The sequence below is a fragment of the Argopecten irradians genome, unplaced genomic scaffold (genome assembly GCF_041381155.1).
Source record: "Argopecten irradians isolate NY unplaced genomic scaffold, Ai_NY scaffold_0408, whole genome shotgun sequence".
Lineage (NCBI taxonomy): Eukaryota > Metazoa > Mollusca > Bivalvia > Pectinida > Pectinidae > Argopecten > Argopecten irradians.
This window is the reverse complement of record NW_027187875.1, coordinates 38,118-58,763: the sequence shown is the minus strand read 5'-3', so window position 1 is coordinate 58,763 and position 20,646 is coordinate 38,118. Positions and strand designations below refer to the sequence as shown.

Genomic DNA, 20,646 nt, shown 5'->3' with positions numbered 1-20,646 from the left:
GATCATTTTCTGGAAACTTTGACATTTGTCACACAAGATCAATTGGCATATTAATTAGGAAAAGGAGAAATGATTTATATTTTCTTCCTTCCATAATACTCTACACAACTTCACTTTTTTCGTATACAATATTTTACTTATCTGTTATTTTCAACATGTTCGTAATTACATACATTGGCCATCATTTATGGTTTTGAAAACAGTGTCTTTATTTTATACACTAGTTGTGTGACATGTACAATTCACATTTGAGATATCTCACAAAATTATGCAAATGTTTTTTATATCGCGAAAATAAATTTGTTTACAGTACTTGAACTATATGTTGTATTTTACCATTCCAAAACAGATATTACAATATTGAGGATTTAATGGATACACGATTCAATCATTATTTTCTGATGCCATTTTTAATGAATACACAATTCAATCCTTATTTCCGATGCAATATTTAACGAGTACACGATTCAATCCTTATTTCCTGATGTCCTTTTAAATGAATACACAATTCATTCCTTAGTTTCTGATATTTTTTTTAATGAATTCATGATTCAATCCTTATTTCCTAATGCTATTTTTAATTAATACAAAATTCAATGCTTATTTCGTGATGTCAATTTTTAATGAATACACGATTCAATCCTTAATTTTGATGTTATTTTTTAATGAATACATGATTCATTCCTTATTTCCTGATGTCAATTTTTAATGAATACACGATTCAATCCTTAATTCTGATGCTATTTTTCTAATGAATACACGATTCAATCCTTATTTCCTGATGCTATTTTAAATGAATACACGATTCAATCCTTATTTCCTGATGTCAATTTTTAATGAATACACGATTCAATCCTTAGTTTCTGATGTTATTTTTTAATGAATACACGATTCATTCCATAATTCCTGATGCAATTTTTAATGAACATACGATTCAGTCCTTATTTCCTGATGCAATATTTAATGAATACACGATTCCATCCTTATTTTTTTATGTTATTTTTTAATGAATACAGGATTCATATCTTATTTCCTGATGTCAATTTTTAATGAATACACGATTCAATCCTTATTTTCTGATGTTATTTTTTAATGAATACACGATTCATTCCTTATTCCTGATGCAATTTTTAATGAATACACGATTCAGCCCTTATTTCCTGATGCAATATTTAATAAATACACGATTCCATCCTTATTTTATGATGTTATTTATTAATTGAATACACGATTCATTCCTTATTTCCTGATGTCAATATTTAATGAATACACGATTCAATCCTTAATTCTGATGCAATATTTTAATGAATACACAATTCAATCCTTATTTCATGGTGCTATTTTAAATGAATACACAATTCAATCCCTTATTACCTGATGTCAATTTTTAATGAATACATGATTCATTCATTATTCCTGATGCAATTTTTAATGAATACACGATTCAGTCCTTATTTCCTGATGCAATATTTAATGAATACATGATATAATACTTATTTTCTGATGTTATTTTAAATGAATACACAATTCAATCCTTATTTTCTGATGTTATTTTTAATAAATACACGATTCAATCCTGATTTCCTGATGCAAATTTTGATGAATACATGATTCAATCCTTATTTTCTGATGTCATTTTAAATGAATTCATGATTCAAACCTTATTTTCTAATGTCATTTTAAATGAATACATGATTCAATCCTTATTTTCTAATAATTCTTTTAATGAATACATGATTCAATCCTTATTCCCTGATGTCATTTTAAATGAATACACGATTCAATTCTTATTTTCTAATGGGGTTTTTAATGAATACACGATTCAATCCTTATTTCCTGATGCAATTTTTAATGAATACACGATTCAATTCCTATTTCCAGATGTCAATTTTTAATGAATACACTATTCCTGATGCTATTTCTATTCTATATTGAATTTAATTTTGAAGAAACCTTTTTCACCATAATGGTTTGTTATGCCAAGAGTTAGAGTGTCATAAGGGGTCCACCTTCACCAGTCTGACTAGAATTGAGTACCAGGTAAATTGTTTTGGAAAGCTCATTAAACTCAGAGTATGTGCGATGTCCATAATATTGTGCTAAAATTACCTGATCATGGGGCACACAGCTCCAATCCCTCTTAGCTCTCCCATATACACGTAATCTTGCTATACCTCCATCTAAAAGGGACATGGATTATAATAAAGTTGTCTTGGAACTGTTCAATACTAAATATAATAAAATCTTACTTATTTGAACCAATAAGCACCCAAGTCACTTAGAAAAATAAGGAGTCATTAGCACCCAAGTCACTTAGAAAAATAAGGAGTCATTAGCACCCAAGTCACTTAGAAAAATAAGGAGTCATTAGCACCCAAGTCACTTAGAAAAATAAGGAGTCATTAGCACCCAAGTCACTTAGAAAAATAAGGAGTCATTAGCACCCAAGTCACTTAGAAAAATAGGAGTCATTAGCACCCAAGTCACTTAGAAAAATAAGGAGTCATTAGCACCCAAGTCACTTAGAAAAATAAGGAGTCATTAGCACCCAAGTCACTTAGAAAAATAAGGAGTCATTAGCACCCAAGTCACTTAGAAAAATAAGGAGTCATTAGCACCCAAGTCACTTAGAAAAATAAGGAGTCATAGCACCCAAGTCACTTAGAAAAATAAGGAGTCATTAGCACCCAAGTCACTTAGAAAAATAAGGAGTCATTAGCACCCAAGTCACTTAGAAAAATAAGGAGTCATTAGCACCCAGGTCACTTAGAAAAATAAGGAGTCATTAGCACCCAGGTCACTTAGAAAAATAAGGAGTCATTAGCACCCAAGTCACTTAGAAAAATAAGGAGTCATTAGCACCCAAGTCACTTAGAAAAATAAGGAGTCATTAGCACCCAAGTCACTTAGAAAAATAAGGAGTCATTAGCACCCAAGTCACTTAGAAAAATAAGGAGTCATTAGCACCCAAGTCACTTAGAAAAATAAGGAGTCATTAGCACCCAAGTCACTTAGAAAAATAAGGAGTCATTAGCACCCAAGTCACTTAGAAAAATAAGGAGTCATTAGCACCCAAGTCACTTAGAAAAATAAGGAGTCATTTTATAAAAGTAATGTACATGGTATTAAAGGCATACACTCAACAGAAATCAATAAAGAAATCTATATGCCGTATAGAACATATTATAAATATTGGGAAAAAGGGTCACATTTTTTCTTAAAAAAACTATTCCATTGTTTGCCTTTTACTCGTTATAATATAAATGTAATTATTTTATTAATTATAAACTTATTCTCGATTTTTATTTAAAATTGTATACAGCATATAGCTAACTGTTCAATATTCTAGTACATCAAGTCATGAATTAAGTGGGTACAATCAAATCACATCAAATTGAAAAGAACATGAATATATATCTTATCATTAATATTAAAATTTGCATGTTTTTACATTAAGGTCTAGGAAGAAGTAGTATTGTACAATGGGAATACTCTTAAACAATATTTTAATCTTCTTTCATATATGGTATGAAACCAATGTTTTTGTATTAAGAGTGTTCAGGGTTCAAATCCCATTTGACCTCTGATTGGCAAAGTAAAATCATGTGTGAATTAACATGTACATCAATATAGGACATGGCAGTACCTGGAAACATGTTAATTCTGAGATGAGTCCATCGGGACCTGTTGTGGATTTCAAAGTAGTTATGGCAGGAGGTTAGATAGCCAGGCCGCAAAGGAGTTTTACTTAAAATCTCTGTCCAGTCCTGTTAAAATAAAACAGATGGGTTTTACTTAAAATCTCTGTCCAGTCCTGTTAAAATAAAATAGAGGGATTTTAATTAAAATCCCTGTCCAAACCTGTTAAAATAAAATAGAGGGGTTTTAATTAAAATCTCTGTCCAGTCCTGTTAAAAATAGTGAGGGGTTTTACTTAAAATCTCTGTTCAGTCCTGTTAAAATAAAACAGATGGGTTTTACTTAAAATCTCTGTCTGGTCCTGTTAAAATAAAACAGAGGGGTTTTACTTAAAATCTCTGTCCAGTCCTGTTAAAATAAAATAGAGGGATTTAAAATCCCTGTCCAAACCTGTTAAAATAAAATAGAGGGGTTTTAATTAAAATCTCTGTCCAGTCCTGTTAAAAATAGTGAGGGGTTTTACTTAAAATCTCTGTCCAGTCCTGTTAAAATAAAAGTGAGGGGTTTTACTTAAAATCTCTGTCCAGTCCTGTTAAAATAAAAGTGAGGGGTTTTAATTAAAATCTCTGTCCAGTCCTGTTAAAATAAAACCGAGGGATTTTAATCAAAATCTCTGTCCAGTCCTGTTAAGATAAAACAGAGGGGTTTTACTTAAAATCTCTGTCCAGTCCTGTTAAAATAAAACAGAGGGGTTTTAATTGAAATCTCTGTCCAGTCCTGTTAAAATAAAAGTGAGGGGTTTTAATCAAAATCTCTGTCCAGTCCTGTTAAGATAAAACAGAGGGGTTTTACTTAAAATCTCTGTCCAGTCCTGTTAAGATAAAACAGAGGGGTTTTACTTAAAATCTCTGTCCAGTCCTGTTAAAATAAAACAGAGGGGTTTTAATTAAAATCTCTGTCCTGTTAAAACAAAACAGAGGGGTTTTAATTAAAATCTCTGTCCAGTCCTGTTAAAATAAAACCGAGGGATTTTAATCAAAATCTCTGTCCAGTCCTGTTAAGATAAAACAGAGGGGTTTTACTTAAAATCTCTGTCCAGTCCTGTTAAGATAAAACAGAGGGGTTTTACTTAAAATCTCTGTCCAGTCCTGTTAAAATAAAACAGAGGGGTTTTAATTAAAATCTCTGTCCTGTTAAAACAAAACAGAGGGGTTTTAATTACAAGAGGCCCAAAGGGCCTTAACGTCATCTGACTAACCTTGACAATAGTAAAATTTAATTATATTTGTGTGATCACTTATGTCAGGATCGATGTCAGTATCATTTACAATTTCTTTACAACAAATTGTTATTATCAAACAAGATGAGCCCAAGGGCTTTAAATATAGGAACATTAATTATACATAGTGTCATGGGTGTCATCTTCGATTTGGGATCAACCAGAGATGTAACAATACTTTGTCTGGACCATGTCAGGATCATTTCATGCAAGTTTCAGCCAAATCCCTTCGGTAGAACTTGAGAATAAGTTCAAAATGTGTTTTTCAAGATGGCGGCTGTGACGGCCATCTTGGATTTCGGATTGACCCGAAAAATAACAACACTTTGTCTGGACCATGTCAGGATCATTTCATGCAAGTTTCAGCGAAATTGCACCGGTAGAACTTGAGAAGAAGTTCAAAATGTGTTTTCAAGATGGAGACTGTGGCGGCCATCTTGGATTTCAGATCGACCAGAAAAATAACAACACTTTGTCGGGACCATGTCAGGATCATTTCATGCAAGTTTCAGCCAAATCGCACTGGTAGAACTTGAGAAGAAGTTCAAAATGTGTTTTCAAGATGGCGGCTGTGGCGGCCATCTTGGATTTCGGCTCGACCCGAAAAATAACAAGACTTTGTCGGGACCATGTCAGGATCATTTCATGCAAGTTTCAGCAAAATCGCACTGGTAGAACTTGAGAAAGTTCAAAATGTGTTTTCAAGATGGCGCCTGTGGCGGCCATCTTGGATTTCGGATCGACCCGAATAATAACAACACTTTGTCGGGACCATGTCAGGATCATTTCATGCAAGTTTCAGCCAAATCGCACCGGTAGAACTTGAGAAGAAGTTTAAAATGTGTTTTTCAAGATGGCGGCTGTGGCGGCCATCTTGGATTTCGGATCGACCCGAAAAATAACAACACTTTGTCGGGACCATGTCAGGATCATTTCATGCAAGTTTCAGCCAAATCGCACCGGTAGAACTTGAGAAGAAGTTCAAAATGTGTTTTCAAGATGGCGCCTGTGGCGGCCATCTTGGATTTCGGATCGACCCGAAAAATAACAACACTTTGTCGGGACCATGTCAGGATCATTTCATGCAAGTTTCAGCCAAATCGCACCGGTAGAACTTGAGAAGAAGTTTAAAATGTGTTTTCAAGATGGCGGCTGTGGCGGCCATCTTGGATTTCGGATCGACCCGAAAAATAACAACACTTTGTCGGGACCATGTCAGGATCATTTCATGCAAGTTTCAGCCAAATCGCACCGGTAGAACTTGAGAAGAAGTTCAAAATGTGTTTTCAAGATGGCGCCTGTGGCGGCCATCTTGGATTTCGGATCGACCCGAAAAAATAACAACACTTTGTCGGGACCATGTCAGGATCATTTCATGCAAGTTTCAGCCAAATCGCACCGGTAGAACTTGAGAAAGAAGTTTAAAATGTGTTTTCAAGATGGCGGCTGTGGCGGCCATCTTGGATTTCGGATCGACCCGAAAAATAACAACACTTTGTCGGGACCATCTCAGGATCATTTCAGGTAAGTTTCAGCTCAATCCCACTGGTCAAACTTGAGAAGAAGTTCAAAATGTGAAAAGTTAACGCACGGCGGACGGCGCACGGCGGACGGCGCACGGCGCACGGCGGACGGCGCACGACGACGGACGAAACATGATGACTATAGGTCATCCTGACCCTTCGGGTCAGATGACCTAAAAATCTCTGTCTAGTCCTGTTAAAATAAAACGAGGGTTTTTACTTAAAATCCATATAAGGTAAAGCAATTAAACTACACATATTAATCATGGTATTACAGGTAGCAGCCTGGCATCATTAGGGGATGGTACAACCCTACAATATGTAGTCACATTCACTCCCTCTTTACTTACTTACAGCCAGGGATAAGGCTTCACGTTCATATATATAAAGGGGCACAACTGCTGCAAAGTGCTCAGGTTTGTGAATGAATTCTATTCTACATGTATTCTAAATTGATCTATTTGATGGTTATATAATTAACAATTTTTGTAAAGGACCTTAACACCTTTCTATCTATGAAGAGTATTTGATACCACCACATCTGTGAGTATAGAAGAAGATTTTTGAAATTGTAGTCAATTATACTCCTTTTGGCCCCTTCCACAGCTCCCTTGGGGGGTGGGGACCATATAATTCACAATTTTGACTGGCCTTATGCCTTAGAAGATTTGTACAAAATTTCATTAAAATTGCTTCAGCAGTTTTGGAAAAGAAGTCGAAAATGTAATTTTTTTACGGACATACACAAGTCTCAGGCCTCAATTTCTAGAAACAAAAGTGCAGACTTAAGTCAAAACTTCAGTTTTTCTCTTTATGTAACTTATATGAAAATTTTTGACTTAAGTCAGTTTTTTAATTAAGTTTGTTTCGAGAAATCGGGGCCAGGTGACCTAAAAAAATCGAAGAAAACAGAAAAGCTGATCACATCTGTATTGAGAAATTTCTGAAACATACCAACAATCTAAATATTAATCCTCATCAAATTGTAAGCAAAACATTTGTTGGATGGGAGGTAACTCTTACAAGCTCCAAACAGATGTAGAGATACAGGAGTTGCTTCCCTTATAAATACACTATGATTTGTACATGATATTTATGTTTCTACAATAATTGAGGAATTTCATGCATAAGAATTTGATGAGTTACCTTGATGCACACAAATGATAGATTTTTTTTCAATAAAAGGAAATTGTTTCCATGCTGAATTATATATATAGTGATGTAGAGGGAGAAAGCAATCTGTGCTGGCTATGTTATAGAATGAGATAGCAATCTGTGCTCGCTATATATGTTGTTTTCTGTCCCAATTAGCAAATCAAGGTAACCACCAACATATGATATTTCAGAAAGATGAATTATTGAGTGCTTCAAAGAAACAGTTTTAACAAACATAATATTAAAATTCAAGATGGCCTCCAGTCAGCCATTTTGTTGTTTGATTGACCTGAAGTGCAATATGCATTACAGGGCTCGAGGAGAACCTACAAAATTCAAGATATATCCTTTAAGTATTTTCTGAAAAATCAGATAATCATGCATATTCAGTAATCAAAAATGAAGATTGCTTTCTGTCGGTGATCTCTTTCTGAACGCTCCTGGATGGTGGGGTAATAAAGAAGGAGTTAAAAATTTAGTAGGGATAAAAAAATTCATGTATTTCAAATTAAACAGTGTTCTAATGAACAAAATTTAATACAGAAATTTTACACCAGAACATTATGTACGAAATAAATAAAATATAAAGTTTGTATAACAGACTCCATGCTGTCTGTAGAGAATCTTACCTCTGATTTAAGTTTAGCAGTTTCTGTAATTTCCTGTATGGTGGCCTCTGTTCCCATTTCACTAAGTCTGTCAGGAAGACCTAAAAACAGTCTGATCTAAAGACCCTATCGCCTGTAAAAATATTCCTGTCCCAATTACCTGTGGATTACATAAACATGTTTATCAATGTATATACAGTAAAACCATCTACGTATAAAGACCACCTGCTAAATTAAACCACTTCTCTAGGGCCCCAAATGACCAATTTTCAAACAATTAAACTGAATATGAAGACCACCTGGTTATTTAAAGATAATATATAAAAATATTCCTGTCCCACATTACCTGTGGATTACATAAACATGTTTATACAATGTATATACAGTAAAACCTGTCCTAAGGAGCATCTACGTATAAAGACCACCTGCTAAATTAAACCACTTCTCTAGGGCCCCAAATGACCAATTTTCAAACAATTAAACTGAATATGAAGACCACCTGGTTATTTAAAGATAATATTCTGTCTGCCCCTTAGGTGGTCTTTACAGAACAGGTTAAATTCTGTGGAAAGTGGTCATTTGGAATCCTAGAGAAGTGAATAATTAAATCTGAATTTGATCAAACCAACTGAGCTATTTTCATTGGTCAAGGTTAGCCTCGTGTATAGAGAAGTAACATCTAACATTTACAAGATAACAATGTCTGACTGACCTTGGTCAAGGTTAGCCCCTTGTATTGAGAAGTAACATCATTTACAAGACAACAATGTCTGACTGACCTTGGTCAAGGTTAGCCCCTTGTATAGAGAAGTAACATCATTTACAAGACAACAATGTCTGACTGACCTTGGTCAAGGTTAGCCCCTTGTATAGAGAAGTAACATCATTTACAAGACAACAATGTCTGACTGACCTTGGTCAAGGTTAGCCCCTTGTATAGAGAAGTAACATCATTTACAAGACAACAATGTCTGACTGACCTTGGTCAAGGTTAGCCCGTTGTATTGAGAAGTAACATCATTTACAAGACAACAATGTTGACTGACCTTGGTCAAGGTTAGCCCCTTGTATAGAGAAGTAACATCATTTACAAGACAACAATGTCTGACTGACCTTGGTCAAGGTTAGCCACTTGTATTGAGAAGTAACATCATTTACAAGACAACAATGTCTGACTGACCTTGGTCAAGGTTAGCCACTTGTATTGAGAAGTAACATCATTTACAAGACAACAATGTCTGACTGACCTTGGTCAAGGTTAGCCCCTTGTATAGAGAAGTAACATCATTTACAAGACAACAATGTTTGACTGACCTTGGTCAAGGTTAGCCCCTTGTATAGAGAAGTAACATCATTTACAAGACAACAATGTTTGACTGACCTTGGTCAAGGTTAGCCCCTTGTATAGAGAAGTAACATCATTTACAAGACAACAATGTCTGACTGACCTTGGTCAAGGTTAGCCCCTTGTATAGAGAAGTAACATCATTTACAAGACAACAATGTCTGACTGACCTTGGTCAAGGTTAGCCCCTTGTATAGAGAAGTAACATCATTTACAAGACAACAATGTCTGACTGACCTTGGTCAAGGTTAGCCCCTTGTATAGAGAAGTAACATCATTTACAAGACAACAATGTTTGACTGACCTTGGTCAAGGTTAGCCCCTTGTATAGAGAAGTAACATCATTTACAAGACAACAATGTCTGACTGACCTTGGTCAAGGTTAGCCCCTTGTATAGAGAAGTAACATCATTTACAAGACAACAATGTCTGACTGACCTTGGTCAAGGTTAGCCCCTTGTATAGAGAAGTAACATCATTTACAAGACAACAATGTCTGACTGACCTTGGTCAAGGTTAGCCCCTTGTATAGAGAAGTAACATCATTTACAAGACAACAATGTCTGACTGACCTTGGTCAAGGTTAGCCCCTTGTATTGAGAAGTAACATCATTTACAAGACAACAATGTCTGACTGACCTTGGTCAAGGTTAGCCACTTGTATTGAGAAGTAACATCATTTACAAGACAACAATGTCTGACTGACCTTGGTCAAGGTTAGCCCCTTGTATAGAGAAGTAACATCATTTACAAGACAACAATGTCTGACTGACCTTGGTCAATGTTTAGCCTCGTGTATAGAGAAGTAACATCATTTACAAGACAACAATGTTTGACTGACCTTGGTCAATGTTAGCCTCGTGTATAGAGAAGTAACATCATTTACAAGACAACAATGTTTGACTGACCTTGGTCAAGGTTAGCCCCTTGTATAGAGAAGTAACATCATTTACAAGACAACAATGTCTGACTGACCTTGGTCAAGGTTAGCCCCTTGTATAGAGAAGTAACATCATTTACAAGACAACAATGTCTGACTGACCTTGGTCAAGGTTAGCCCCTTGTATAGAGAAGTAACATCATTTACAAGACAACAATGTCTGACTGACCTTGGTCAAGGTTAGCCCCTTGTATAGAGAAGTAACATCATTTACAAGACAACAATGTCTGACTGACCTTGGTCAAGGTTAGCCCCTTGTATTGAGAAGTAACATCATTTACAAGACAACAATGTCTGACTGACCTTGGTCAAGGTTAGCCTCGTGTATAGAGAAGTAACATCATTTACAAGATAACAATGTCTGACTGACCTTGGTCAAGGTTAGCCCCTTGTATAGAGAAGTAACATCATTTACAAGACAACAATGTCTGACTGACCTTGGTCAAGGTTAGCCCCTTGTATAGAGAAGTAACATCATTTACAAGACAACAATGTCTGACTGACCTTGGTCAAGGTTAGCCCCTTGTATTGAGAAGTAACATCATTTACAAGACAACAATGTCTGACTGACCTTGGTCAAGGTTAGCCCCTTGTATTGAGAAGTAACATCATTTACAAGACAACAATGTTGACTGACCTTGGTCAAGGTTAGCCCCTTGTAAAGAGAAGTAACATCATTTACAAGACAACAATGTTTGACTGACCTTGGTCAAGGTTAGCCCCTTGTATTGAGACCCTGGGAGTGTAATTCCCCGTGAAATAGGATGTGTCAAAATCCACTCCATATATACAGCCCGGTACACCTGGAACGTAACGAAAAACAGACCATTGGCAAGATGTACAACTAAAAGAAAAGCAAGAAAATATATGACATTATTACTATGGAAACAGACTGGTATTTACCAATTCATGCAAGTACATCAAATCACAATAGCATCACAGTAGAAGGTTTCAGAAATTACTTTTATTGGTTATTGCTAACCACATTTTCTGGAACAGCAATCACCTAATAATTTCTAAAAAACTCTCTTTAAAACTTGGAGCAGTTGTGATAACTACATGTAGTGAACCCCGCCTTATGGCGAACACCTCTGTATAAACAAAAACAGAAAAAAATTTACTATCTTTTTGAATTGGTCATTAATTAAGTCCTATTATTAATTGAGGCATTGTAAAGTTAAGAAAAAAAAAAGATAGAGTTTTGAATTTTTTGGAACTACATGTATCTATATCATTCAGAGTAGTTAAAAAAGGTATGAAATCAAAAATGCCCTTAATTCTTTGCCTCTTTCTGACTGCTTAAAACCTGTTTCTAGAAACACATGTGAGTCTAAACATTACAATTTTATAGAATGTGGACACACTGTACACTATACCACTCAGCTTCAGTGTAGAGTCCAGACAATTTATTGGCTGACGAGGTGCTTCACCTTACCTAATAGCTTTTCTCTTCCTGTAGTGAGATGTAGTATTATAAATATGATCAGTTCTTAATCCCTAATTCACATTACTGTCTTAATGAATGCTCCATATTTTGGTTTTTTACTGTATATGTTATTGTATATTGTTTTTAAAACATGTATGATATCTAAATTGGTAAATTATAACTAATAATATAATATACTGTACCTTTTGCCCTACATGTAGATTGCTATCTAAAAATTCGATATATGTGCTAGGCCCAATATACACTTCCAAATTCCCTTCAGGATTTTACAATAATATATTCACTTTATAAAATACAAATTTTAATATGACTGAAAACCAAACTCATATTTTCAATGCTGGAAAATAATAATTAAATTGTTGTTGACATGCAATTGTGACCAGTGTATATGCCTATTTCTGACTATCAATGACCAATCTCTGATGACTCAATTACCTGTCAAGTAAAAGGTACTGTATATAATTATATATCTACCTAGCTGTATGATACACCAGTCGTGACCAGCCATCCTCTTCCTCCGTGTCTCCCAGCCATCCATCCATTTTCCAAACTCTGTGAATAAACCTTCCTTAAACATTGGGGCTGTAGGCTGCAGTAAAATAAAATCGTGTAAAACAATATAACAAGAGATACCAGAGAGATACTGGGGCTGTAGGCTGCAGTAAAATAAAATCGTGTAAAACAATCTAACAAGAGATACCAGAGAGATACTGGGGCTGTAGGCTGCAGTAAAATAAAATTGTGTAAAACAATATAACAAGAGTTACCAGAGAGATACTGGAGCTGTAGGCTGCAGTAAAATAAAATCGTGCAAAAAAATATAACATGAGATACCAGAGAGATACTGGAGCTGTAGGCTGCAGTACAAATAAAATCGTGTAAAACAATATAACAAGAGATACCAGAGAGATACTGGAGCTGTAGGCTGCAGTAAAATACCAAAAGAATTTTAATACCCACCAAAGATCTACATGTATGCCTGACAATGGAAAAACAAATCTTAGCACCCACCAAAGATCTAAATATATGTCGGACAGTGGATAGAGGGATCTTAGTGCCCATAAAATATCTACACGTATATATGTCTTAGAATGGATAGAGGGATCTTAGCACCCACCACAAGACCTACATGTAGGTCTTCAAATGGATAGAGGAATCTTAGTGCCAACCATAGATCTACATGTCTATATGTCTGACAATGGATAAAGGAATCTTATATATATATAATTATAGTGCCCATCAAAGATCTACATGTATTTCTGACAATGTATAGAGGGATCTTAGTGACCATCAAAGATCTACATGTAGGTCTGACAATGGATAGAGGGATCTTAGTGACCATCAAAGATCTACATGTATGTCTGACAATGGATAGAGGGATCTTAGTGACTATCAAAGATCTACATGTATGTCTGACAATGGATAGAGGGATCTTAGTGCCCATCAAAGATCTACATGTAGGTCTGAAAATGTAAAGAGGGATCTTAGTGACCATCAAAGATCTACATGAAGGTCTGACAATGGATAGAGATATCTTAGTGACCATCAAAGATCTACATGTAGGTCTGACAATGGAAAGAGGGATCTTTTCTAAGCACCCGCCAAAGATCTACATGTATGTCTGTCAATGGATAGAGGCATCTGTGAGCCCACCAAAGATCTACATGTATGTCTAACAATGGATAGAGAGATTTTAATGCCCACCTAAGATCTACATGTATGTCTGACAATGGATAGAGGATCTAAGTGCCCAACAAATAGGTCAGACAATGGATAGAGGGATCATAGTGCAAATCAAAGATCTACATGTATGTCTGACAATGGATAGAGGGATCTTAATGTCCATCAAAGACCTACATGTATGTCTGACAATGGATAGAGGGATCTTAGTGCCCAACAAAGATCTGTATGTAAGTCTGACAATGGATAGAGGGATCTTAGTGCCCAACAAAGATCTGTATGTAAGTCTAACAATGGATAGAGGGATCTTAGTGCCCATCAAAAGATCTATATGTAAGTCTGACAATGGATAGAGGGATCTTAGTGCCCATCAAAGATCTGCATGTATGTCTGACAATAGATAGAGGGATCTTAGTGCCCAACAAAGATCTACATGTATGTCTGACAATGGATAGAGGGATCTTAGTGCCCAACAAAGATCTGTATGTAAGTCTGACAATGGATAGAGGGATCTTAGTGCCCAACAAAGATCTGTATGTAAGTCTGACAATGGAAAGAGGGATCTTTTCTAAGCACCCGCCAAAAGATCTACATGTATGTCTGTCAATGGATAGAGGCATCTGTGAGCCCACCAAAGATCTACATGTATGTCTAACAATGGATAGAGAGATTTTAATGCCCACCTAAGATCTACATGTATGTCTGACAATGGATAGAGGATCTAAGTGCCCAACAAATAGGTCAGACAATGGATAGAGGGATCATAGTGCAAATCAAAGATCTACATGTATGTCTGACAATGGATAGTGTTATGTATGACACTAAATACATGTAGTTATGAGATAAGGGAGATAACTCCTATAGCTTTTTTATCAATACATCCTATGAAGGTCATATCATTGATTTAGGTTTATAGAACTTTCTAGAATATAATCATGTATAAACAAATATGTTTGTAAACATGTTGATTTTAAGTAGAGATCTAGAATGATCTATTTCCAGAAAGTGATGTGTGTTTACTTGTTTACTGTTTTTAGTTAGATATTTCTAGAAGTAGAAGGTTCTCTAATATTCTTGAATTACGGTTTAGCTATATATACTCCAGCTGTCCAAGGCTAATCAGAACTGTAATGAGACCTGTAATAAGACATATCAAGAATTGTACAGCGCCATATAAGATTCTATTGGGAGAGCTTATTGTGACTTTTATCTGTGGATTATTACAACACTTTGTGTGGATTTATTCATATTGCCTGGAACTTTACAAATCATCGGTGGACATTCAATTTCCTTGTGGATTTGTGATTATTGTTAATTTGAACCTAGAAGGATCAAGGATTATACCAGGGACATTCGCATACAGATAAGTAACAACTTTAAATCATCGTATTAACTCTTGTACCACCACCAATTTACTCTAGATATTGTAAAACCATCTCTGTTTAATATTGTATATATAATTTAACATTGTGTTTTGAATTTAGCTGCTGGTTTCTCCTTTCTGTTATTCGTTCAAGTAACAGAAATTGGGGGGGGCTCGTCCGGGGATCGATATTCAATTTGTGAAATCTAACTTTGAAAAATTAATTAAGAAATTTTCAAAATTTGTGTACAAACTTTGAGTTTTACATTTGAAACCAACAGCTAGATAAATATGACTACTATGCAGGTAGAACAGTTTGTTAAAGCGCCATCCCTGGAAGTTCTTTTGCAAGTTAGTAAGAAGGATTTACTATTATTGGGTAAACATTTAGGCCTTACTATCAAAACTAATTATTGAGGAAAGCTGAAATTAGGAATGTAATTATAAGATATTTTGTTGACAATGGCAAATTTGAACTCTAGTGCATTAGATAGTATAGAGGAAACAGTCACTTCAGAAATCCAAATTAGACAAATGGAACTTGAACATGAAATGAAAATGAAAACAAATAGAGAATGAAATGAAAATGAAACAAATAGAGAAAAGAAATGGAGAGAAAGAGAAATAGAAAAGGAGTTAAGAGAAAAAGAAATAGACAAAGAAAGAGAGTTAAGAGAAAAAGAAATGGAAAGAAAATTAAAAGAAAAAGAGATCGAGAGAGATCAATGATGTTAGAACTAGAGAAGCAGAAAATTCAAGCTGAAACAGAACTTAGAATTAAAGAATTAGAGCTAGCTTCTCAAGACGGTTCAAGTAATCCAACTTTTAGGGGTTTACAAGGAAACAGAGGTTTTGATGTCAGTAGAAATATATTAGGTTAGTTCCTCCTTTTCAAGAGAAAGAAGTTGACAAGTATTTTTCTACATTTTTGAGAAAATAGCTGATAGTATGAAATGGCCTGAAGATAAGCATACAATGCTTCTTCAGAGTGTCTTGATTGGTAAAGCTAGAGACATTTATTCTTCTTTATCTGTTGATGATATTTCAAATTACCAAGTAGTCAAGAAAGCTATTTTGAAAGCTTATGAGTTAGTTCCTGAGGCTTACCGCCAGAAATTTCGAAACTCGAGAAAGAGAGTGATGAACAAACTCATGTAGAATTTGCCAGAGAAAAGGAACAATTATTTAATAGGTGGTGTGATTCTAAAGAAATTGATGAGGATTTCGGTAAATTGAGGCAATTATTGTTGATAGAGGAGTTTAAACGTTGTGTCCACTCAAACATTAAAAACTCATTTAGATGAGAGAAAAAGTTGAAACACTTAGTGAAGCAGCTACAATGGCTGATGATTACTCACTCTCACCCACAAAGGCTCATTTGTTAAAAACAGTTTCTCAAGACAAAAACAGTACCACAGGTACTAGTAAATTTGGTCAGCCTAGGAACCCAACCTTTAGTGGCCCTTCTAACGACAAACCTAAATTAGGTGATAAGACTAAGTCTGATTCTAAAACGGATCATAGGGCAGGTGTGGGGTCTCCTTCTGGTCCTGTTTGTAATTACTGCAAGAAAGTAGGGCATACTATGTCTGAATGTTATTCTCTCCAGCGTAAGGAGCAAAGGCGTAAACAGTCAGTTCCTTCTGTGTTAGCTATGTCAAAGCCTAGTCAGAATACTTAGTGATATTGTGGAAGATTCTAAAGTGTCTGTTGAGATTAAGAGCTCAGAGTCTGATAGCGTCTTGGAGAAGTACTCTCCCTTCATTTCTGAAGGTTTTGTTTCACTTACTAGTGATATTACCAACTTGAAACCTGTGAAGATTTTGCGAGATACTGGGGCTTCTCATTCTTTGATATTAGATGGCGTAGTGCCTTTGTCTGAGGAGACCTCATCTGGTAGTAGTGTTTTGCTTCAAGGTGTAGAGTTAGGTTTTGTTAATGTGCCTCTCCATTGTGTTTATTTAAAGTCAGATTTGGTTACTGGGCCTGTCACCATTGGTGTTAGACCGGAACTTCCCATAGAGGGCGTGTCGCTCATTTTAGGCAATGACTTGGCTGGAGAGAAAGTTAGGGTAGATCCCTTAGTGTCCAGTATTCCAGATAAAACAGATGATGCTGAGACTATTCAACAGGAATTTCCTGGTATTTTCCCTTCTTGTGCTGTAACTCGTTCAATGAGTAAGAAGGTTTCTGATGTTGCAGTAGTTGAGGATCATTATAGTCCAGGGTTAGGTGACACTTTCTTGGCTCATGATATAGAGGATGTCGGGAGCAAGTGTGATCTTTTGAGCAATCCTGTAGACTTTGATAGTGATAGAGTTGTTCCTAACAAGGGTACTTCTTTGTCTGACATGATGAGTAAATCATCTTTGTCTAGAGAGGAGCTTATAGTAGAACAGGAAAAAAGATCCTGAAATCTCCTTATTGTGTAATCGGGCTTTGAGTGAGGAAGAGGCTGAGAAAGTCCCGGTTTGTTACTTCCGTCAGTCAGGTGTGTTGATGCGCAAGTGGCGCCCCCCTGATGTGTCTCCCGAGGAAGACTGGAAGGTTGTCAATCAAATAGTTGTCCCACCGAGGTATAGGCAAGATATTCTAAGTTTGTCTCATGATGTACCTATGGCAGGGCATTTAGGTGTGACCAAGACTTATAACAGGATCTTAGATTACTTCTTTTGGCCCAAGTTGAAACGGGATGTGGCTGATTTTTGTAGGTCTTGTCATACTTGTCAGGTGGTAGGGAAACCTAATCAGAAAATCCCTGTTGCACCTTTGCACCCCATTCCAGCATTTGAGGAACCATTTAGTAGAGTCATTATAGACTGTGTAGGTCCTCTACCCAAAACTAAGTCTGGGAATGAGTATCTTTTAAAACTATTATGTGTTGCTTCCACACGCTTTCCCTGAAGCCATTCCACTCAGGAATATTAAAGCCCCTAACATAGTCAAGGCCTTTGGTTAAATTCTTTACATTGGTTGGTCTTCCAAAAGCTGTCCAATCGGGACCAAGGTTCGAATTTCATGTCTGGTATTTTTCAACAAGTCATTTGTACCAGCTCCAGATCAAGCAGTATAAGTCTAGTGCTTATCATCCAGAGTCTCAGGGTGCGTTAGAAAACGTTTTCATCAGACATTGAAGAATATGATGAGATCTTATTGTTTTGAAAACAAACAGAGATTGGGACGAAGGTATACACATGTTGTTGTTTGGCGTTAGAGAATCTGTACAAGAATCTCTTGGCTTTAGTCCCTTTGAACTTGTGTTTGGACACACTGTACGTGGTCCTTTGAAAATTTTGAAAGACAAAATTTTGGACGAAGATTCTAAAGTGAATCTCTTAGATTATGTGTGTAACTTTAAGCAAAGGTTGACAAGGGCATGTGAACTGGCAAAAGAAAATTTAGCCGTTACTCAAACCAAAAATGAAAACATGGTATGATAAAGATGCCCGTGCAAGAAGTTTTGATCCAGGTGACAAAATTTTGGCTCTATTACCAATACCGGGTCAGCCTTTGCAAGCTAGATATTTTGGACCTTATATTGTTGAGAAAAAGGTTGATGATGTTAACTACATTGTACAATAACTCCAGGGAGGCGCAAGAAAACTCAATTATGTCATGTTAATATGCTTAAGAAATATGTAGTTAGAGAAGAGAAGCAAGACCTCTCAACCTATTGCATACTTTGGCCTCTGTACCATCACAAGTGAAAGTACAGCTGATATTTGTAAATTAGACTTAGATGGTGGTGTACAAGATGTAGGTTTAGACTGTGGTGTTAAGTTACGGAATTCAGATGTGCTCGCGAACTTGGACAAGAAACTGTGTCATCTATCAAGAAAAGGAACGCAATGAACTGAAAGATTTGATACTTGAGTTTAATCATTTGTTTCCGGATACACCAGGCAAAACAGATGCTATCTATCATGACGTGGATGTAGGCGATGCGCCACCTGTCAAGCAACATCCTTACCGTGTCAATCCTTTGAAAGAAGAACACTTAAAGAAAGAAATTCAATACATGTTGGACAATGATATTATTGAACCAAGCAAAAGTGAAATGGAGCTCTCACATGTGTTCTGGTGGCCGATAGCCTGACAAGACTCAATACCGGTTCTGTACTGACTTCAGAAAAGTAAACTACTGTCAGTAATACAGACTCTTATACCAATTCCAAGGATTGACTCATGTTTTGACAAAGTTGGCAAAAGCCAAGTACGTAAGCAAAGTTTGAGAAACCTGTTGAAAGGATATTGGCAGGTGCCATTAAACAGAAAGAGGCCAAAGGTAAGTGTACTGGCATTTGTAACTCTCACAAGCGTTTGTACCAGTACAAAGTTATGCCGTTTGGTATGAAGATATGCCCCGGCAACATTTCAACGTCTTCTTAACAGCGTGATATCAGACCTGGAAGGCTGCGATGGATACATTGATGACGTCATCAACTACCACGACACGTGGGACAAGACCATCTACGCGGGATTCGTGAATTCTTCGAAAGACTCACTACTATGAAATTGACTGCTAAACTTATTGAAATGTGAATTTTGTCATGCAACTGTTGAATTTTTAGGCCAATGTTGTAGGACAGGGGCAGGTTAAACCTGTTCAGGCCAAAGTAGAATCAATAATTAGATTTTCCATCTCCTGGAAGCAAGAGAGAGCGCTGATAAGATTTCTTGGTATGGCTGGATACTAACAGAAAATTTTGTCAAAATTTCTCTGTTATAGCAGCTCCACTTACTGCTTTGTTAAAGAAAAATGTCAAATTTGTCTGGTCAGACGAATGTAAGTCTGCCTTTGAGAAAATTGAAAGCCATACTATCAAAACTCACCAGTTCTGACTGCTCCAGATTTTAATAAACAGTTTAAAACTGTTTGTTGACGCCAGCGATGTAGGTGTTGGTGCTGTTTTGATGCAAGAAGGTACTGAACAAATTGACCATCCAATTTGTTATTTCTCGAAAAAGTTTGACAAACACCAGAGAAATTATTCCACCATTGAGAAAGAATGTTTAGCATTGATTTTGGCCTTAAACCAATTTGATGTGTATCTATGCACTACAGTTGTGCCTGTGTTGGTCTTCACCGACCACAACCCTTTGACATTCATTGGGAAAATGAAAAACAAAAATCAAAGAATTCTCAGGTGGAGTTTGACTTTGCAAGAGTACAATCTTGACATCAAACATATCAAAGGGAAAGACAATAATTCTAGGCTGATGCTTTATCAAGGATTTAAATATTACTTAATATGTTTGAAAAAAGTTTCCTTTTCAAGTAAAACTTTCTTTTCTTTAAGGAGGGGTGTGTTATGTATGACACTAAATACATGTAGTTATGAGATAAGGGAGATAACTCCTATAGCTTTTTTTATCATTCATCCTATGAAGGTCATATCATTGATTTAGGTTATAGAACTTTCTAGAATATAATCATGTATAAACAAATATGTTTGTAAACATGTTGATTTTTAAGTAGAGATCTAGAATGATCTATTTCCAGAAAGTGATGTGTGTTTACTTGTTTACTGTTTTTAGTTAGATATTTCTAGAAAGTAGAAGGTTCTCTAATATTCTTGAATTACGGTTTAGCTATATATACTCCAGCTGTCCAAGGCTAATCAGAACTGTAATGAGACCTGTAATAAGACATATCAAGAATTGTAC

The 20,646-nt window shown here is 35.9% G+C and overlaps 1 protein-coding gene across 2 annotated transcripts; it reads right to left on the bottom strand.

The window, feature by feature from the left end:
* Positions 1-1,971: 1,971 nt before the first annotated feature.
* Positions 1,972-12,521, bottom strand: LOC138312645 (allantoicase-like). Of its 2 annotated transcripts, XM_069253435.1 has the most exons (5): positions 12,411-12,521; positions 11,194-11,292; positions 8,226-8,305; positions 3,647-3,767; positions 1,972-2,180 (listed from the first exon to the last, which is right to left on the bottom strand). In XM_069253435.1, exons 1-5 carry the CDS (start codon positions 12,511-12,513, stop codon positions 1,987-1,989), a joined length of 597 nt encoding a protein of 198 aa, XP_069109536.1. In that variant the 5' UTR covers positions 12,514-12,521; the 3' UTR covers positions 1,972-1,986. The 2 variants fall into 2 exon arrangements, with proteins under 2 accessions (XP_069109536.1, XP_069109537.1); XM_069253436.1 differs by lacking the exon at positions 11,194-11,292.
* Between the last annotated feature and the right edge of the window lie 8,125 nt (positions 12,522-20,646).

Bases quoted from the DNA above. Each gene is read 5' to 3' on its own strand.
- LOC138312645 (XM_069253435.1), bottom strand. From the start codon at position 12,513: ATGTTTAAGGAAGGTTTATTCACAGAGTTTGGAAAATGGATGGATGGC. The intron at 11,293-12,410 runs GTAGATATATAA...GTTACGTTCCAG, and splicing joins CTGGTGTATCATACAGCTAG to GTGTACCGGGCTGTATATAT. The intron at 2,181-3,646 runs GTACTGCCATGT...TGTCCCTTTTAG, and splicing joins CAGAATTAACATGTTTCCAG to ATGGAGGTATAGCAAGATTA.